The following is a 14373-nucleotide window of genomic DNA, read 5'->3' as shown; positions in this document are numbered from 1 at the left end:
GCTTTTGTTGTGTTAAGAAACAGATTTTTTTTTTTTTTTTGCAAGTGAGGTTTGTGTTCTTGAAAAAATTCTTATACTTTCTGCATTTTTAACTGAGAAACTAGTTAGGCAAAATCCAATATGAAACATGATAGAGAACTAACAACTGAATTTTGGATTCCCCTTCAAAACTGTGGAGAGAAGAATTCCCTTTGTTCCAGTTATTAAACTAACTGCATGCCAGCCCCCGGAGTTTCATTGTTACTTTGATTTTTCTAACACTCTACAAGAATAAAGACTTACTTCTTAGCATATGTGCTGTAATATTTATTAGAAGCATTTGTGAGGTGTAGACTCTCATCAATTGGTAAAGGTAGCTAAAAGATTTTGCTGAGGAAGACTCAGCAAAAGGTGTTTGCTCCTGTAGGGGAGGAGACATGTAAAAGCTGTCAAGTATAACTGTGAAGGCTGGGGACTGCAGCATTACTGTCATTGTGCTCCAGCTTTACTTGGATTGATGCAAGTGCTGTACACGTGCAGCCAAGGGAGACCTGAGCAATTTTCCCTGGTGCTGCTCTGAATTTCAGTTGAGGCTTATCCTCTTTCAGTAAGAAAAGTGTTCACTGAGACTGAGGATTCAGAATAAACACGGAGTCTTTCCTACCAGTCTTAAAATGTATGTTTTGTACAAGTAATGGTGGCTGCCGGAAAAGGAGCAAATTCCCATTATATTGTCTTGGCATATAAGCACTTCAGCCTCATTGATAAGGTGAGGTTGGCTGTGGAAAGAATGTGCTCGTTTGGCTTAATCACAAAGCCTGGACCATGACAGCTGTAAATTGGTGATGAACGTAACCATGTCACTACCACGTCTTTGTGTTATTATTCACTGTGGCAGGCATTTAACGTGGAAGGATTCTTTCTTACTTACTCTAGAGCTTTGTAATGGGATAATGCTGATTGTAAAAGTAAACCTAGTGGAGACTTGGTATGTACTTGCAATTATTGTAAAATTTGGCATAATTTCAAAATAAAACAGGATGTGAAATATCCACAAATAGTGTCAGAAATCTTTAGTTACGTGCCTATATTTATACCTGACTTCACAGGATTGAAATGCAGATCTTTATGTTATGTACTTCAGTAAAGCTCATATTTTGCTGCCTCATCTTCCTGTTGTCAATAAAAGGTCTGATCTTACAGTATTAATGCTAAAGTCTATTGATTGTTGCATACAGAAATTGCATCCATAAGGTCTTCTGTCCTGTCTGGGTTAGTCTTAAACCCCCTCTTGCTCTCCTACCAGCTTTCTCAAGCTGGGCCTTCTGCTTGAGGCTCAAGGAGGTGGGACCTCTTCTACTTCCCACCACCACAGCAAGAGGATATGTGGGTGGCAATGCCATACATTGTCCAAGCTGGTCAGCTTATGAGATGGATATTTACTGCAGTTGTCTTGATGATTATTTGCAAATACTACTTTTCCAGTTTAACTTAATTTAAATACGACAAAAACTTACTTATAGAGTACTTTGTGAAGGAGCTAGTCATCTCCTATAATACAATTCCATATGGCAGAGCATAGCTGCTGTGATAGTGTGGGTTTATTTATATTTTGTATATCCAATTCAAATATTTTGACTTTAGCCTTAAGCATGCTCATGTTTGAGAAATTGGAAGAAAAACTTCTCTGAGCACTTCAAGAAAAAGTTGATGCTAATTTAGTAACAAGAAAATTACAGTTCTAGAGTATTCCCCTTAAAGTATTTGTAAGCACAGGAACCTGCAGGGAGGCTACACTCCTGTCAGTTCATGTGGGTGCTGTTTGATTATTTCCCTCTTCCACCCCCCCTTTAGCTAAAAGGTCAGATGGGTTTTTGTACTCTTCATTCTCTCTCTCTGAGAGATTTGATTACGTATTTTATTAAAATAGTACAGATAACTATAAGTTGGAAGTTTACATTAGATTGAAGTTAATTATTTAAAGACACCTTGTAGTTGCATTAAAGGGAAAAAATCTGAGAGCAGATGTTGTTAGTTGGTCCTTAAGCAAATACTGACAGAAGTTTCATCCCGTGAGTCATACAGATCTGTTATTTTACTACCTCTAAGAAGAAAATGTTACTTTGTTAGAGTGTGTGCCTGTAATAGCAGTCTGAGCAAACCCGGACATCTTATTCCACTATTACACTATAAGATCAGAAGTTTTGGGCAGATTTGACCAATCATGAAATTTCAGGATATTACCAGAGATTCTGACCTTTGTCTTTAAACTGTTTAGCAGGTTACCTGATTTGTCTCAACCAAAGACAAATCGCCTTAACCACTTCCTTAATCAAAAATCCTTGCTAAAGAAGGGATGGAGGAAGGCCAAGCACAGTGCCCTGTTGGGGAAGAGGGTCACCCTTTGCCTGGCAAGTTTTGGCCCTTCTGCTGTTGTGCTGCCTGTGGATCCTCTTCTTTGAGGAGATTGGGTCAGGTGGTGCAGAGTAATATTTTGTTCAAGTCTGGGTAGTAAGTGTTGGGGGGGGGGGAAACAAACCAAAACCAGCTGTGTCCTCCTAAAGAGCTTCATTCAGAAGGTATCTTACCCTTCTACATATTTTGGGAAAATGAGGAAGTAAAATTTTTTAGGTGATTTGTGTCTTCGCTTAAGTATATAACATAAAAGTGGTAATACTGTAAAAGAGTACTGTTCTGTTAGTCTCCTAGTAGCTTAGAAAGAGGATGGAAATAGAGAGATCGTTTTATTTTTACTTAGCTTCCACAACAGCCTCCATTTTCTAAGATGTCATTATCCTTATCTCTATAGTATGTCTCTGCTGCTTGTAATTTCCCCAAGCAACAGAAGCAGTAGAACAAAGTCGGTGTGTGGTGATTTTTTGTAACAATTTCATCATTTCACAAAATCACTGTATTACAGGAGTGACAAGTGGCTAACCAGTGTCACTCTTCTGTCTTGTTAGAGCTCTAGACAGTAACTAAGGCATTCAAAGTGTGATTGAAGGCTTAAGGAAATGGTTTTGCATTAGTCTACCTTCATGTAACAAGGTAGGAGTCTTCACAACTACAGAAGTTGTCCTTTTTCAGGAAGCATGTGGATTTAAGTTTTGTGTAAAAACCAGTGGCTTTGACACCCCCACCCTTCACCCACGGGTTTTCTAGGGAAGGCTTTTTGGCTATGCCTGGTCAGTGACTGACTGGATTCTGCAAAAGTTGACATTTTTGCTCTGGCTCTCTGTAGTTCTTGCCAGCCTTTTGGAGAGCTGTCAGCTTGAGATTGGGACTCTTTGGAACATATCTGTGAAACTGTTTCGGATACTTAGTTTGTTTTTGACTTTAACTAGAAGCTGGTAGTTCCCCTGCATGGGGAAGATAGAAAATCTGCAATGTGCATGGAAGTGTCTGACTGCACCAAACTTTACAGATAAATTCTGCTGACATGTAGTTTTGTCAAAAGCATAGTGTCTGCTGAAAAAAGTACATCTATTTTCTCTTTGTTAATGGTGTTTTACTTCTAACAATAGTAGCTGCATGTGTTTTACTTAAAAGCTTGTTTTGTGTTATTTAATATAATGAATGTTGCACTGTATTTGCGAGACTTGGCTGTTCAGGACAAGCTTTACATCAGAGAGTTTTCTTGTGATGGGAAATAATCAAAATGTGGTTTGTTTGGTTAGTTGGTTTTTTTTTGTATTTCTAAAGGCATTTTTATCACCTGTCATGCCTGAATTGAGAATATTTGACACTTCTTGAGGTATTTTAAATTTAGTTTTAAAAAGATTAAATACTGGATTGACCAATTATCAAAGTTAATGTTGCCAAGGTGTTCATGTACTTGTAGTATATGTTGATTGATCAGAAGTTAAGGCGTTGGTATAAACGTGGTGTCTTCTCACTGTTAGCTTTTTCCTGTGTATTTACAGATTTTCCAGGTTACAGTGTGTTTTGTATTCTGCTCTTACACTTGCTTGATAATAGTAAAGAATTTATTACTGTAGCCGCTGATTATCATGTCGATATGTAAGGCCTTTGTATTATGTCATCTTCCTGTATCGGGCTCTCTTGGTGAGGGTCATCTTAACTTTTACTTCTGAATTCTGCAAATATGGTTATCAGAGGAGTCAATCATCTGTTTACCATCTCTTTTGAAATCAGCAGCCATCCTTTCTAGTGGTGAAATGGTGTGTTCGTTAGTCCCCACAGAGCAAGAAACAATAAGTGTGTGTTTGGATGTGCAGTAAATGAACTTCCTAGAACAGGACATTGAAATTTTACTACTGTAACCTCCAACATTGCAGGGTTGGGGTTTTTTTTGTTGTTGTTGCATTGGGGTTTTTGGGGTGCTGTTTTTTCTGTTTGTTTATTTTTACATTTAAACTCAGCCTTTAATGTTTAAGATGACTTTTAAATCTGCTGGACTTTTAAACTTTATTTATTAATTCTTGAGATATATTAGATTCTTCTGTGGCTTCAGTATTTCCTGGTCTCTTCACAGGACCCCAGCTGAATGCACAACTAGAAGGGTGGCTTTCTCAAGTACAGTCCACAAAAAGACCTGCAAGAGCCATTATTGCACCGTAAGTTTGAAATCTGTTTTTAGTATATATATTAACACTTGATTGGTTAAATACTTTTTTTTGTTCATTTGTTTTGATTGATTTTCAAAATTGGTAAAAACTAGTATTTAGCTGAAAGGAATGTAGTGTAGTTTTTTAATAAGCATTTTGAATATGCCAGAGAATGGAAGAAATCTGTGCACGTTTTGATGTATGATTAATTTCCTTTTGCTGATAGACTCCAGACACAATATTCATTTGTGATCCAGTAATGATGCCAAATTTATGCCCCAAAGAAGGCGTAGAGAGACTGCTCAGAGACAGAGTTTTCAGTCTATAAGCAGGAGGTATTTATTTTCACGGCCGGGAAGCGGCCAGGTCGCCCTGGACAAACCGCTTCCCCGAGGAACTTACAATTTGAGCTTTTATACACTTTTTGCTAAGCAATTACATCACATATTATGAATATTCATTACATTGCAACATCTACTTTTAATATTCATAACAGGCGGAGTTGAGGCGGAGTTAGAGGCGTGGTCTTCAATTTGGGGAGAACTTTGGTGGTCGTTCCGTTCTTCCTTCATCATGAACCTGCTGTCCTCACCATCATCCTCCTCTTAAACTTTTGAACCTTCCCTAATTTGGGTAGTTTCCTCGTGCATTTGGCAGGGATTTCCAGTGTCTGGCAGAAGTTCCTGATTTCTTGGCTTGTCCCTTTTCTTATCTCCCTTTGTTTTCTTCCATATGTCCTTTTTTTGTGTGTGCTAGCATTTCTAGTTCTCTCCGTTCATGCCCATGTTCCCTCATGTCAAAGTGACCTGTATCCTAGTGGATTTATTGCCTCCACTGTTTCCTAATACTGAGCTCTATGTGCTTTGCTGAAAGCCTGCATTTGTGCTTAACTCTCTCTAATCCTTACATTGCTTTACTAAATTCACTTCTCAGGTGTTACCTGGCTTCATTCCCCCCTTTTCTAAAACTTACGAATTCTTTCGTCAAGTTCTAATCCTAAAGGGCGCTGATACGCTTTTACCATCGCCCAGATTATTTGGGTTCTTTTGACTATGGACTTTAACTTACACTACAGGCATATATTCATAAGGGTTAACAGGAGCATAGCCATGGTTATAATTAGCACTGGGTGTATCAGGTAGTGAAAGACTTGTGTTGCTGTTGGGGAGTATCCTGTGAAGATATCCTGCCAGTGATGTTGACCTACTTGTGCGACTTTTGTCAGGATATTTTTATACTTTTGAATTATGCTCTACCTGCCACAACATGCGTTGAGTTGTTTGGTTCACTTTTTGAACTAGCTTCTCCACTTCAGGATGTATGATCATTTCTTTGAGAAGTTTAGTATCTATACCTATCTTTAGCTTGGGTATCTCATGATATAAAGTATACTCAGTTTCGATTAACTGTTGTGTAGTTATGGGAGCAGTGTAGTTAAAGTCACAACCTATGACTTTTGTGAAGTTGCATATGCAAAAGTTAGTATCGTTAGTCACTTCATGACAATTATCTATGGTAACATCATTGCAAGTGGTTCTAATGCAAGCGCATCCATTCCCTATATAGAATACTTGTGATCGTGCTCCATTGTGCGGAAGCATTTCAAAAGTGCATACACTGTCCTCAGCATCTAAGCATAGGTCCTCAGCTTCTACAATGGCATTTTCGCAGATATAACCTAATTGTCCTTTAGGAATACATGCTTCTGTACTAATTGATTGCCACTTGTTCTTAGTACTATCATAATTTGCCCAAATGTTATGGTCCACAGGTTTGACAATGACATTCTGATGCATAGCTCCTAATGTTAAAACAGGAAATATAGCTCTTTCTTCTGCGGCACTAATAGTAAGGACATAGGTTTCAATGTGTTCCTGTTGTGGATCATAAGTAAAGTTAACTAGTTGCCACTAAGCCTGGTGGTCTTTTTCAAATCGTGTAGTGGAGCTATCTCTTAGTATTGTTTCTCTTATTTCTTGAGGCAGTAAGCCTGACATTCCTTCTCTTAATATTCCTGCTGCTACTGATTGTATCCATTGTTGTGTCTGAACACACTGGATAGCAAGTGCAATTTCTTTGCTAATATCTCCAGTATAGTCAGCAATTTTAACAAAATCTTCAGCAGTGTGGTTGGCTACTAAGGTCATCAATCTGACTACCAATGATTGTGTCTCTGCTAAAGTTAGCATAGATGAGCTTAAAGCTTTCCCAAATTAGAAGTGACGGTACTTAACTTATTCACTAATACTTCTTGGTCTATAGTGTTTAATATGCCAAACCGCGTGCTAACCCATCCACTTATATCTCTTTGTGTTTGTTTGCGGTATGACCTAGTTGTTAACCAAGCATTCCAGCCTTTGAGGCTTTGCTGTATAAACGGTTGACAATCTTTCTGTAAATGTGTAATGTCTGTCTGAATGTTTATCTGTACTTTGTTCAGAGAATATGTAGGATCTAACAACAGCTTTAGTTCGTTCAATTGTCTTATTACTTGAGGCCCTATAAAGATTAAATTATGTATCTTTTTACATTCTAAAGGTGGAGTGGTTTCACGAGACGGGCTCACGATTGAGTCTGTTGCTAGTCTAATGATTCGCTTAAAGGTTCTACCGGTTACAATGCCTTGTTCACCAATGGGTTCAAGAATCTTGGCTTCTCTGCTACATGAAAACGACATTGATTGATCTAGCTTGAATATAATTTCACACTGTGCTCTACCCCCTTCAATACTACCTCATTGACATGAGACTGGTTCTTTTCCATTGAATCTAAACAATGGGCTCTTCATCTTTTACTTGGCTATAAGTGATTAAATTCTGTCTAGAGGCTTCTTGCCAAAATTCAATTGTCAATACTAGTTTATCTGTTTTTCCCATTAAAGCCTCGACCTCTCGGCACCCTACTTGAATTTGGTCTCTCTTTTGTGCTATGAAATGGGTTCTGCTATCCCATTCATCTATCGTATAAGGTTGATTATTATGTAAAACGTAAACCTCAAAATCTGGGTTTTCCTCAGAGCGTGGTAGTGTGCGTGCACTAGACTACGGCCCTTCTGGAGTAGGGTTTTGGGATAAAACAATACTTATCAAGAGTCCAATGGTCAGTGTTGAAAGGGTTTGGAAGGGAGTCGGATTCATGATGTTGGGTCTTCCTGCTTATCTCCTGGAGCTCTCTTGACTCGAGAATAGTGAATCCATGTAGGTCGCTCCTTGATCCTAACTGTGGTGAAGGTGGTCAGCAGCACTTGGAAAGGTTCCTCCCACTTCTCTTGTAGGGGTTTTCCTAAAAGATTCTTAATATACACTCAATCACCGGGGTTAAACGGATGCAGTTTACAGTTAGGTTGTTTGGGCTGGTGTTCTATTATTACCATGGTGTTTTTATCAAAATGTTTCTCTACAGCAATTACATAATCATATATATATTGATTACCTATTTGGTCTATAGCATCGCTATTCACAATTTGCATAGTATAAGGTCTACCATACAGAATTTCAAACGAGCTCAGCTTTTCTTTTGATCGAGGTTTGACTCTCAATCTAATCAGAGCAATAGGCAAAGCTTGATACCATTGGAAGTTAGTTTCTTGGCATATTTTAGCAATTTGTTGTTTGATAAGATGATTCATCTTTTCTACTTGCCCACTGGCTTGTGGCCTGTAGGGCGTATGCAATTGCCATTTAATTTGCAGTGCTTTGCTTATTGCTTTCACAACCTTCGCACAGAAACGTGAACCTCTGTCTGAAGAAATACTTCTTGGGACCCCAAACTATGGTATAATTTCATTTAGTAAGACTTTAGTTACTTCTCTTTGTTTGTTCTGCAGGGGAATGCTTCAGGCCACCCAGAAAATGTATCAGTTAGCACCAATAATTACCAATACCCCCCTTTTCTTGGGAGTTCAGAGAAATCAATTTGCCATACTTCACCTGGGAATTTACCTCAATTTATTGCCCCTTGGTGTATCTTGGTCCCTGTGTTTGGGTTATTCTTCAGGCATCGTTTGCACTGGGATGTAACCTGTTTTATGGTAGTGAATAATTTTGGTCCTGCTATTCTAGTTTGCAAATACTGATAAAGTGGATCTAAACTCTAATGTGCCTTCTCATGTTCTGTTTTTACAAATTACCACATTAATTTCCCTGGTATTATTAGTTGTCCTGTTTCCAATTGTCCCCATCCATTATCCAGCAATTTGCTTTTGTTCTTTTGAATCCACCTATGATCTGATTCCTGATAATCTGGTTGAAAGTTAGGATCTAGCTCTCCTGGTACTAAAGCTGTTATAGTCACTTCTTCGGTCCTTGCAGCAGCTAATTTAGCTTCTGCATCAGCTTTCCTATTTCCTATTTCTGGAACAGTGTTACCTTTCAGGTGTCCCTTGCAATGCATTATGGCCACTTGTGTTGGGAGTTGGACTACTTCTAACAATTGTAGAATTTCCTCTGCATGTTTGACTGTTTTCCCTTGAGCAGTTAGCAGTCCTCTTTCTTTCCAAATTGCTCCATGAGCGTGCATGAAGGAGAAGGCATATTTTGAATCTGTCCAAATATTAATCCGTATGCCTTCTGCCAATTCCAGAGCTCGGGTAAGAGCTATCAGTTCTGCCTTCTGGGCTGAAGTCCCTGTCGGTAAAGGATTTGATTCGATTACCTCTTCCGTTGTGGTTACTGCATAGCCTGCCATCCTTACTCCTTGCTTCACGAAGCTACTGCCGTCAGAGAACAAGTTGTCTGTATCTTCTTTGAGGTCTGGGTGGCTGGAGTAGACAGCTTCGATGGTCTCTAGACAGTCGTGTTCGATTGATTCTGCTGACATTCTTCCTTCTAGAAATGAGGCTGGATTCACAATGTTAGTGACTTGAATGGTTATATCATCTGACTCAGCTAGGATTGCTTGGTACTTTAGGAATCTGGAAGGCGACAGCCAATGACCACCTTTTTGTTCTAGTACAGCGGACACAGTGTGGGACACTAACACAGTCATTTTCTGGCCCATCATAAGTTTTCTGGCCTCTTCTATGTTTATGATCACTGCGGCCACCGCTTTCAGACAGCTGGACCATCCTTTGCTTACTTCATCCAACTGTTTGGAGAAATAAGCCACGGCTCTTTTGTGTGGTCCCAACTGTTGTGTCAAGACTCCTAAAGCCATTCCTTGCCATTCATGAGAGAACAGCTAAAATGGTTTTGTTACATCGGGCAGGCTCAAGGTTGGAGCTTTTATGAGTTCGTGTTTCAGTCTCTTAAAAGCTCCCTCTGCTTCAGGAGTCCAGACTAGGACACTCTTAGACTCTTTCAGCAAATCATACAGTGGTTTAACGAGTATCCCGTATTGATAAATCCATAAACGGCACCAACCTGTCATCCCTAGAAAGGCTCGTAGATCTCTCACCGTTTCGGGTTTAGGCATTTGGCAGATGGCTTCTTTTCTTGCTGTTCCTAGGGATCGTTGTCTTCTGGAAATTTCATATCCCAGGTACACTACTTTTTCTTGCACCAACTGCGCTTTCTGTTGAGAGACTCGATATCTGCTTAAACCCAGGAAATTCAACAGAGAAATAGTCCATTTAACACATTCTTCTTCTGTCCCAGTTGCTATTAGCAGATCACCTACATATCGTAGAAGAGTACCATCTCTCTGTGGCCTTTGACCTTGAGGTAAATCTGTCCAGGTTAATTGAGTAACTCTCATTCTAAAAATTTCTCTATTATCAGTTCGATTCTCTTTCTTATCTTTTAGCTTCACTGGGTATTGTTATAAAATCTATAATCTTCTATTTGTTTCTCAATTTTATGCTTAAGAGGTTTTTAAAAAAATAGGTTTTTTTCTGGTTGGCCTGTTGCTCCCACAAATTTGTCACTTTTGGCATTAGTTCCTGATTCAAAACTAAAATATAACTCTTATGTTGATTAAAAACTCTAATTCTTTTTCACTCTTAAACTTCCTATTTAATTTAGTACAGTCTCGTTTTCAGTGACTTATTTGCCAGCAATAGGAACACTGTTTTGACTTTATTCTGGTTTGTTGGGAAAGGAAACCTCCTATTCCCTTTGCAGGGTAACCACGACCTCTGCCTCTAGTATTTATCTCCGGGAATCTTGAGCTTTGGGCTGCTACTGCTACCACTACAACTTTAGCAACTTTCTCATCTTTTTTTTTTTTTTTTTTTTTTTTTTTTTTTTCTTCTCTCTCTCTGTGGTTGTAATTTTCCAAGCTTCATTCATTACTGTCTCTAAATTTTCATCTGCAAGATGCTGGAGTTTTTGCAGCTTCTTTCTAATATCTGGGTTACTCTGTGCCATCAATACTACTAGTAATTGTTGTTTGCCTGCTTTTGACGCAGGATCTAAGGGTGTATATTTTCTCATGGCAGCTCTAAGTCTGTCTAAGAATTCCGAAGGCGTCTCATCTCGCCCTTGTCTAACATTATAAAGAGCTGCCCAGTTAATTATTTTTGCTTTCTCTCCCTCCTTGTCCTTGGTTTTCTGTTCAGCAGTCCTGGTACAATATGAATAGCCAATCCCTTCCTCTTGATCGTTCTCTAAGCTTTCGGTATCTGTTTTATCTTTATGCTTTCTGTCTGCTTTTCTTTCATCCTTTCCTGGTTTCTGAGGGTTACTTTCTTCCCTATCTCTTTCTGACTTTTTGCAGGGTGCTCTCTTTCTCCTCCCTTCCTGATTCTAGCAGGCTACTTTCTTTACTTTGCTGGCAATTATGCACTTAGCTGGGATTTCTCAATCTGTCCCACCACATCATACACAGAATATCTATCTATAATGTACTAGTTACTGCTGACAAATGTTAATCTTTCAAGGACAGATTCTCCCTGGACCTTTCAATTATTTGAGCATCAGTAATATACCAGCTGATCCAGGAGTCGTGTTCCTGAACTGGTTTCCAGTTGCAAATATTTTAAATCACTAGAGGTTGTACTCTAGTTCGTCTCTTCTCTAAATTGATTGTCTGATAAATTCTTTTACACTATCACAGCAAGCTTACACTTTTCCTAATTTATTTCACTGTCTTAAAATACCTTTTACTTTGTCTCAGCACTTCATACATACAACATCCAGCTGCTTTATCTGTTTCTAGCTCTGCAATCGCTTCACGATGATGCTGCATCTCAGACACTCACACACACATTTGCACACTTTTAAGTTCTTTAAAGTTTTCTATTGAATTGCCACTTAAGAGCAGAATCAAACAAACTACAATTTTAACACAGACCAGAACAGCTTGTAAAAAGTAGCATATAAAAATGAAACATTACGAAGAAATCACAGTACATTATCTCTAGCTACCGCATTCCAGGAATTCTTCAGTAGGACTAGAGGTTTCTCCGGGTCCTAGAGCCCCTTGTCTCAAGAAAATCAGAAGGAAACACTCTCAAATCTTGAGACAGCTTAGAAGGGAATGTTAAGGACCATTAGTCTCCCAAATCTTTAAGTCAGACGCAACTTTAAATGCATTACTGGACATTATTCCACACAAAACAGAAAGCGGACGAGAAAACACAAAGCAAAAGCACTTTGAAGAAACACATTACCAGACAATACACAAAAGCACAAAAGGTACATCACTTCTCATATAGAACTCTAAACATTTAGCAAAATAGTTGAGCAAAATAGTCTATGACACTCACAATATTTTACAAAATAGTCTATGATACACAAAAGGCAAACAAAACAATACAAATAACAATCAGAATGCCACAAGTAATAGAACCTCTCTTTCTTTTTTTTTTTTTTTTTTTTTTTTTTTTTTTTTTTTTTTTTTTTTTTTTTTTTCTCTGCTGTGTTGGGACTTTAACCCTTTTCTGGCAGGCCTCTAACCTGCTCTCTTTGCAGGACTCTAACCTGCTCTCTTTGCAGGACTTTAACCTGCTCTCTTTGCAGGACTCTAACCTGCTCTCTTTGCAGGACTCTAACCTGCTGCTTTTAATACCTGGGACTCGAACCCAGTTTTTAGGGCTAATGCCGAGGCGTCCCTCCGGCTCCCTTTTGGGCGATAGCGTCCTATCCCCACCAATAAAGCGCTTTTACCTAAAATATAAAAGATCAAATACCTCTTAATTTGGAGCAGGAGGTTCTTGTCCACCGTTGCGCAGATCCAAGGGGTCTGGGAGACTCTACCGACAATAATTCAGTCGGGGGGCCCCGAGAGCGTCCCGGCCCCTTGGGTCCTGGCTCAGGAAGACCCCCCAGTCCTGCCGCGGTCGCCAAGATTGATGCCAAATTTATGCCCCAAAGAAGGCGTAAAGAGACTGCTCAGAGACAGAGTTTTCAGTCTATAAGCAGGAGGTATTTATTTTCACGGCCGGGAAGCGGCCAGGTCGCCCTGGACAAACCGCTTCTCCGAGGAACTTACAATTTGAGCTTTTATACACTTTTTGCTAAGCAATTACATCACATATTATGAATATTCATTACATTGCAACATCTACTTTTAATATTCATAACAGGCGGAGTTGAGGCGGAGTTAGAGGCGTGGTCTTCAATTTGGGGAGAACTTTGGTGGTCGTTCCGTTCTTCCTTCATCATGAACCTGCTGTCCTCACCATCATCCTCCTCTTAAACTTTTGAACCTTCCCTAATTTGGGTAGTTTCCTCGTGCATTTGGCAGGGATTTCCAGTGTCTGGCAGAAGTTCCTGATTTCTTGGCTTGTCCCTTTTCTTATCTCCCTTTGTTTTCTTCCATATGTCCTTTTTTGTGTGTGCTAGCATTTCTAGTTCTCTCCGTTCATGCCCATGTTCCCTCATGTCAAAGTGACCTGTATCCTAGTGGATTTATTGCCTCCACTGTTTCCTAATACTGAGCTCTATGTGCTTTGCTGAAAGCCTGCATTTGTGCTTAACTCTCTCTAATCCTTACATTGCTTTACTAAATTCACTTCTCAGGTGTTACCTGGCTTCAGTAAGATGGGTAAGAGGTGTATTAATGGAGTGCTATTCAAAGGTGACAGCCCTTTCAATGCACTTCTAGTGTAGGACAGCTACACCTACTAGGAAAAAAACCCAACAACACAAAAAATAAGTAAAACTCTTGCACCCCTCTTGCCCCCCAAATCAAAACTTAGCAAAGCTTAAAACAAAAAGTAATGAAATATTATTCAGCTATCCAAAATGGTTGGTTTGTTATTTTAGTTTGGTTTTGTTTGGGGTTTTTTTTGTCCACAGCTGGAATAGGGATTGTCTGAACTACTTAGGGAGAATTCAATTTCCTGAAGATAGGTGAGATGTAATGAGAAAAGTATGTTGGTCATTTCAATTAATTATGAGTTGGAAGAAAACACTAGAAAAAGCACCTTAAATATGATGGTTTTCCTGTGCTAACATAGCATTGTTTCCTAGTTAGAACAGCTGGGACCAGTTCATCACTGTATGGGTGTAACCCAAAGCTGTGTATTCTATAGCCTTCCATGCCATTTCCCAGAAACTGTTATCAATAGACCATTTACACCACCTGCCCAGAGCAGGCCTGACTCCTCAGGCTATAAGCTGGGTGTTAAGAGGCCTACGAGATAAGGAGAATGCTCCTGTCCTCACACCCGTTGTGGAACTCCCTGCCCTGAGGGAGGTACTGGGTATTCCTGCCTGAACCTGAGGATATATGTAATCTTGGAGTCTTGGGACTTTTTTACCACTTGTGGGATCCAGAGAAGGAGGGTGACCACCACTCTCAACTGGACTGAGACCACCACTCTCAACTGGACTGAGACCACCACTCTCAACTGGACTGAGACCACCACTCTCAACTGGACTGAGACCACTACTTTTCAACCGGACTGCAACCACCACTCTTGACCAGACTGCAACAGCACTCT

At 39.5% G+C, this 14373-nt stretch overlaps 1 protein-coding gene across 1 annotated transcript in view; it reads left to right on the top strand.

The window, feature by feature from the left end:
- Positions 1 to 14373, top strand: part of MEMO1 (mediator of cell motility 1) — a 40983-nt gene that overhangs the window by 7508 nt on the left and 19102 nt on the right. Inside the window, exon 2 of the mRNA XM_039384246.1 lies at positions 4475 to 4556. Coding sequence (XP_039240180.1) covers positions 4475 to 4556 — 82 coding nt within the window. The remainder of the gene's footprint in view (positions 1 to 4474; positions 4557 to 14373) is intronic.

This window comes from Pipra filicauda, unplaced genomic scaffold (genome assembly GCF_003945595.2).
Source record: "Pipra filicauda isolate LSUMZ 115617 unplaced genomic scaffold, ASM394559v2 scaffold342_size772408_pilon, whole genome shotgun sequence".
In the NCBI taxonomy this organism is placed as follows: Eukaryota; Metazoa; Chordata; class Aves; order Passeriformes; family Pipridae; genus Pipra; species Pipra filicauda.
The sequence above is the reverse complement of the archived record's forward strand: the minus strand, read 5'-3'. Positions and strand labels throughout refer to the sequence as shown.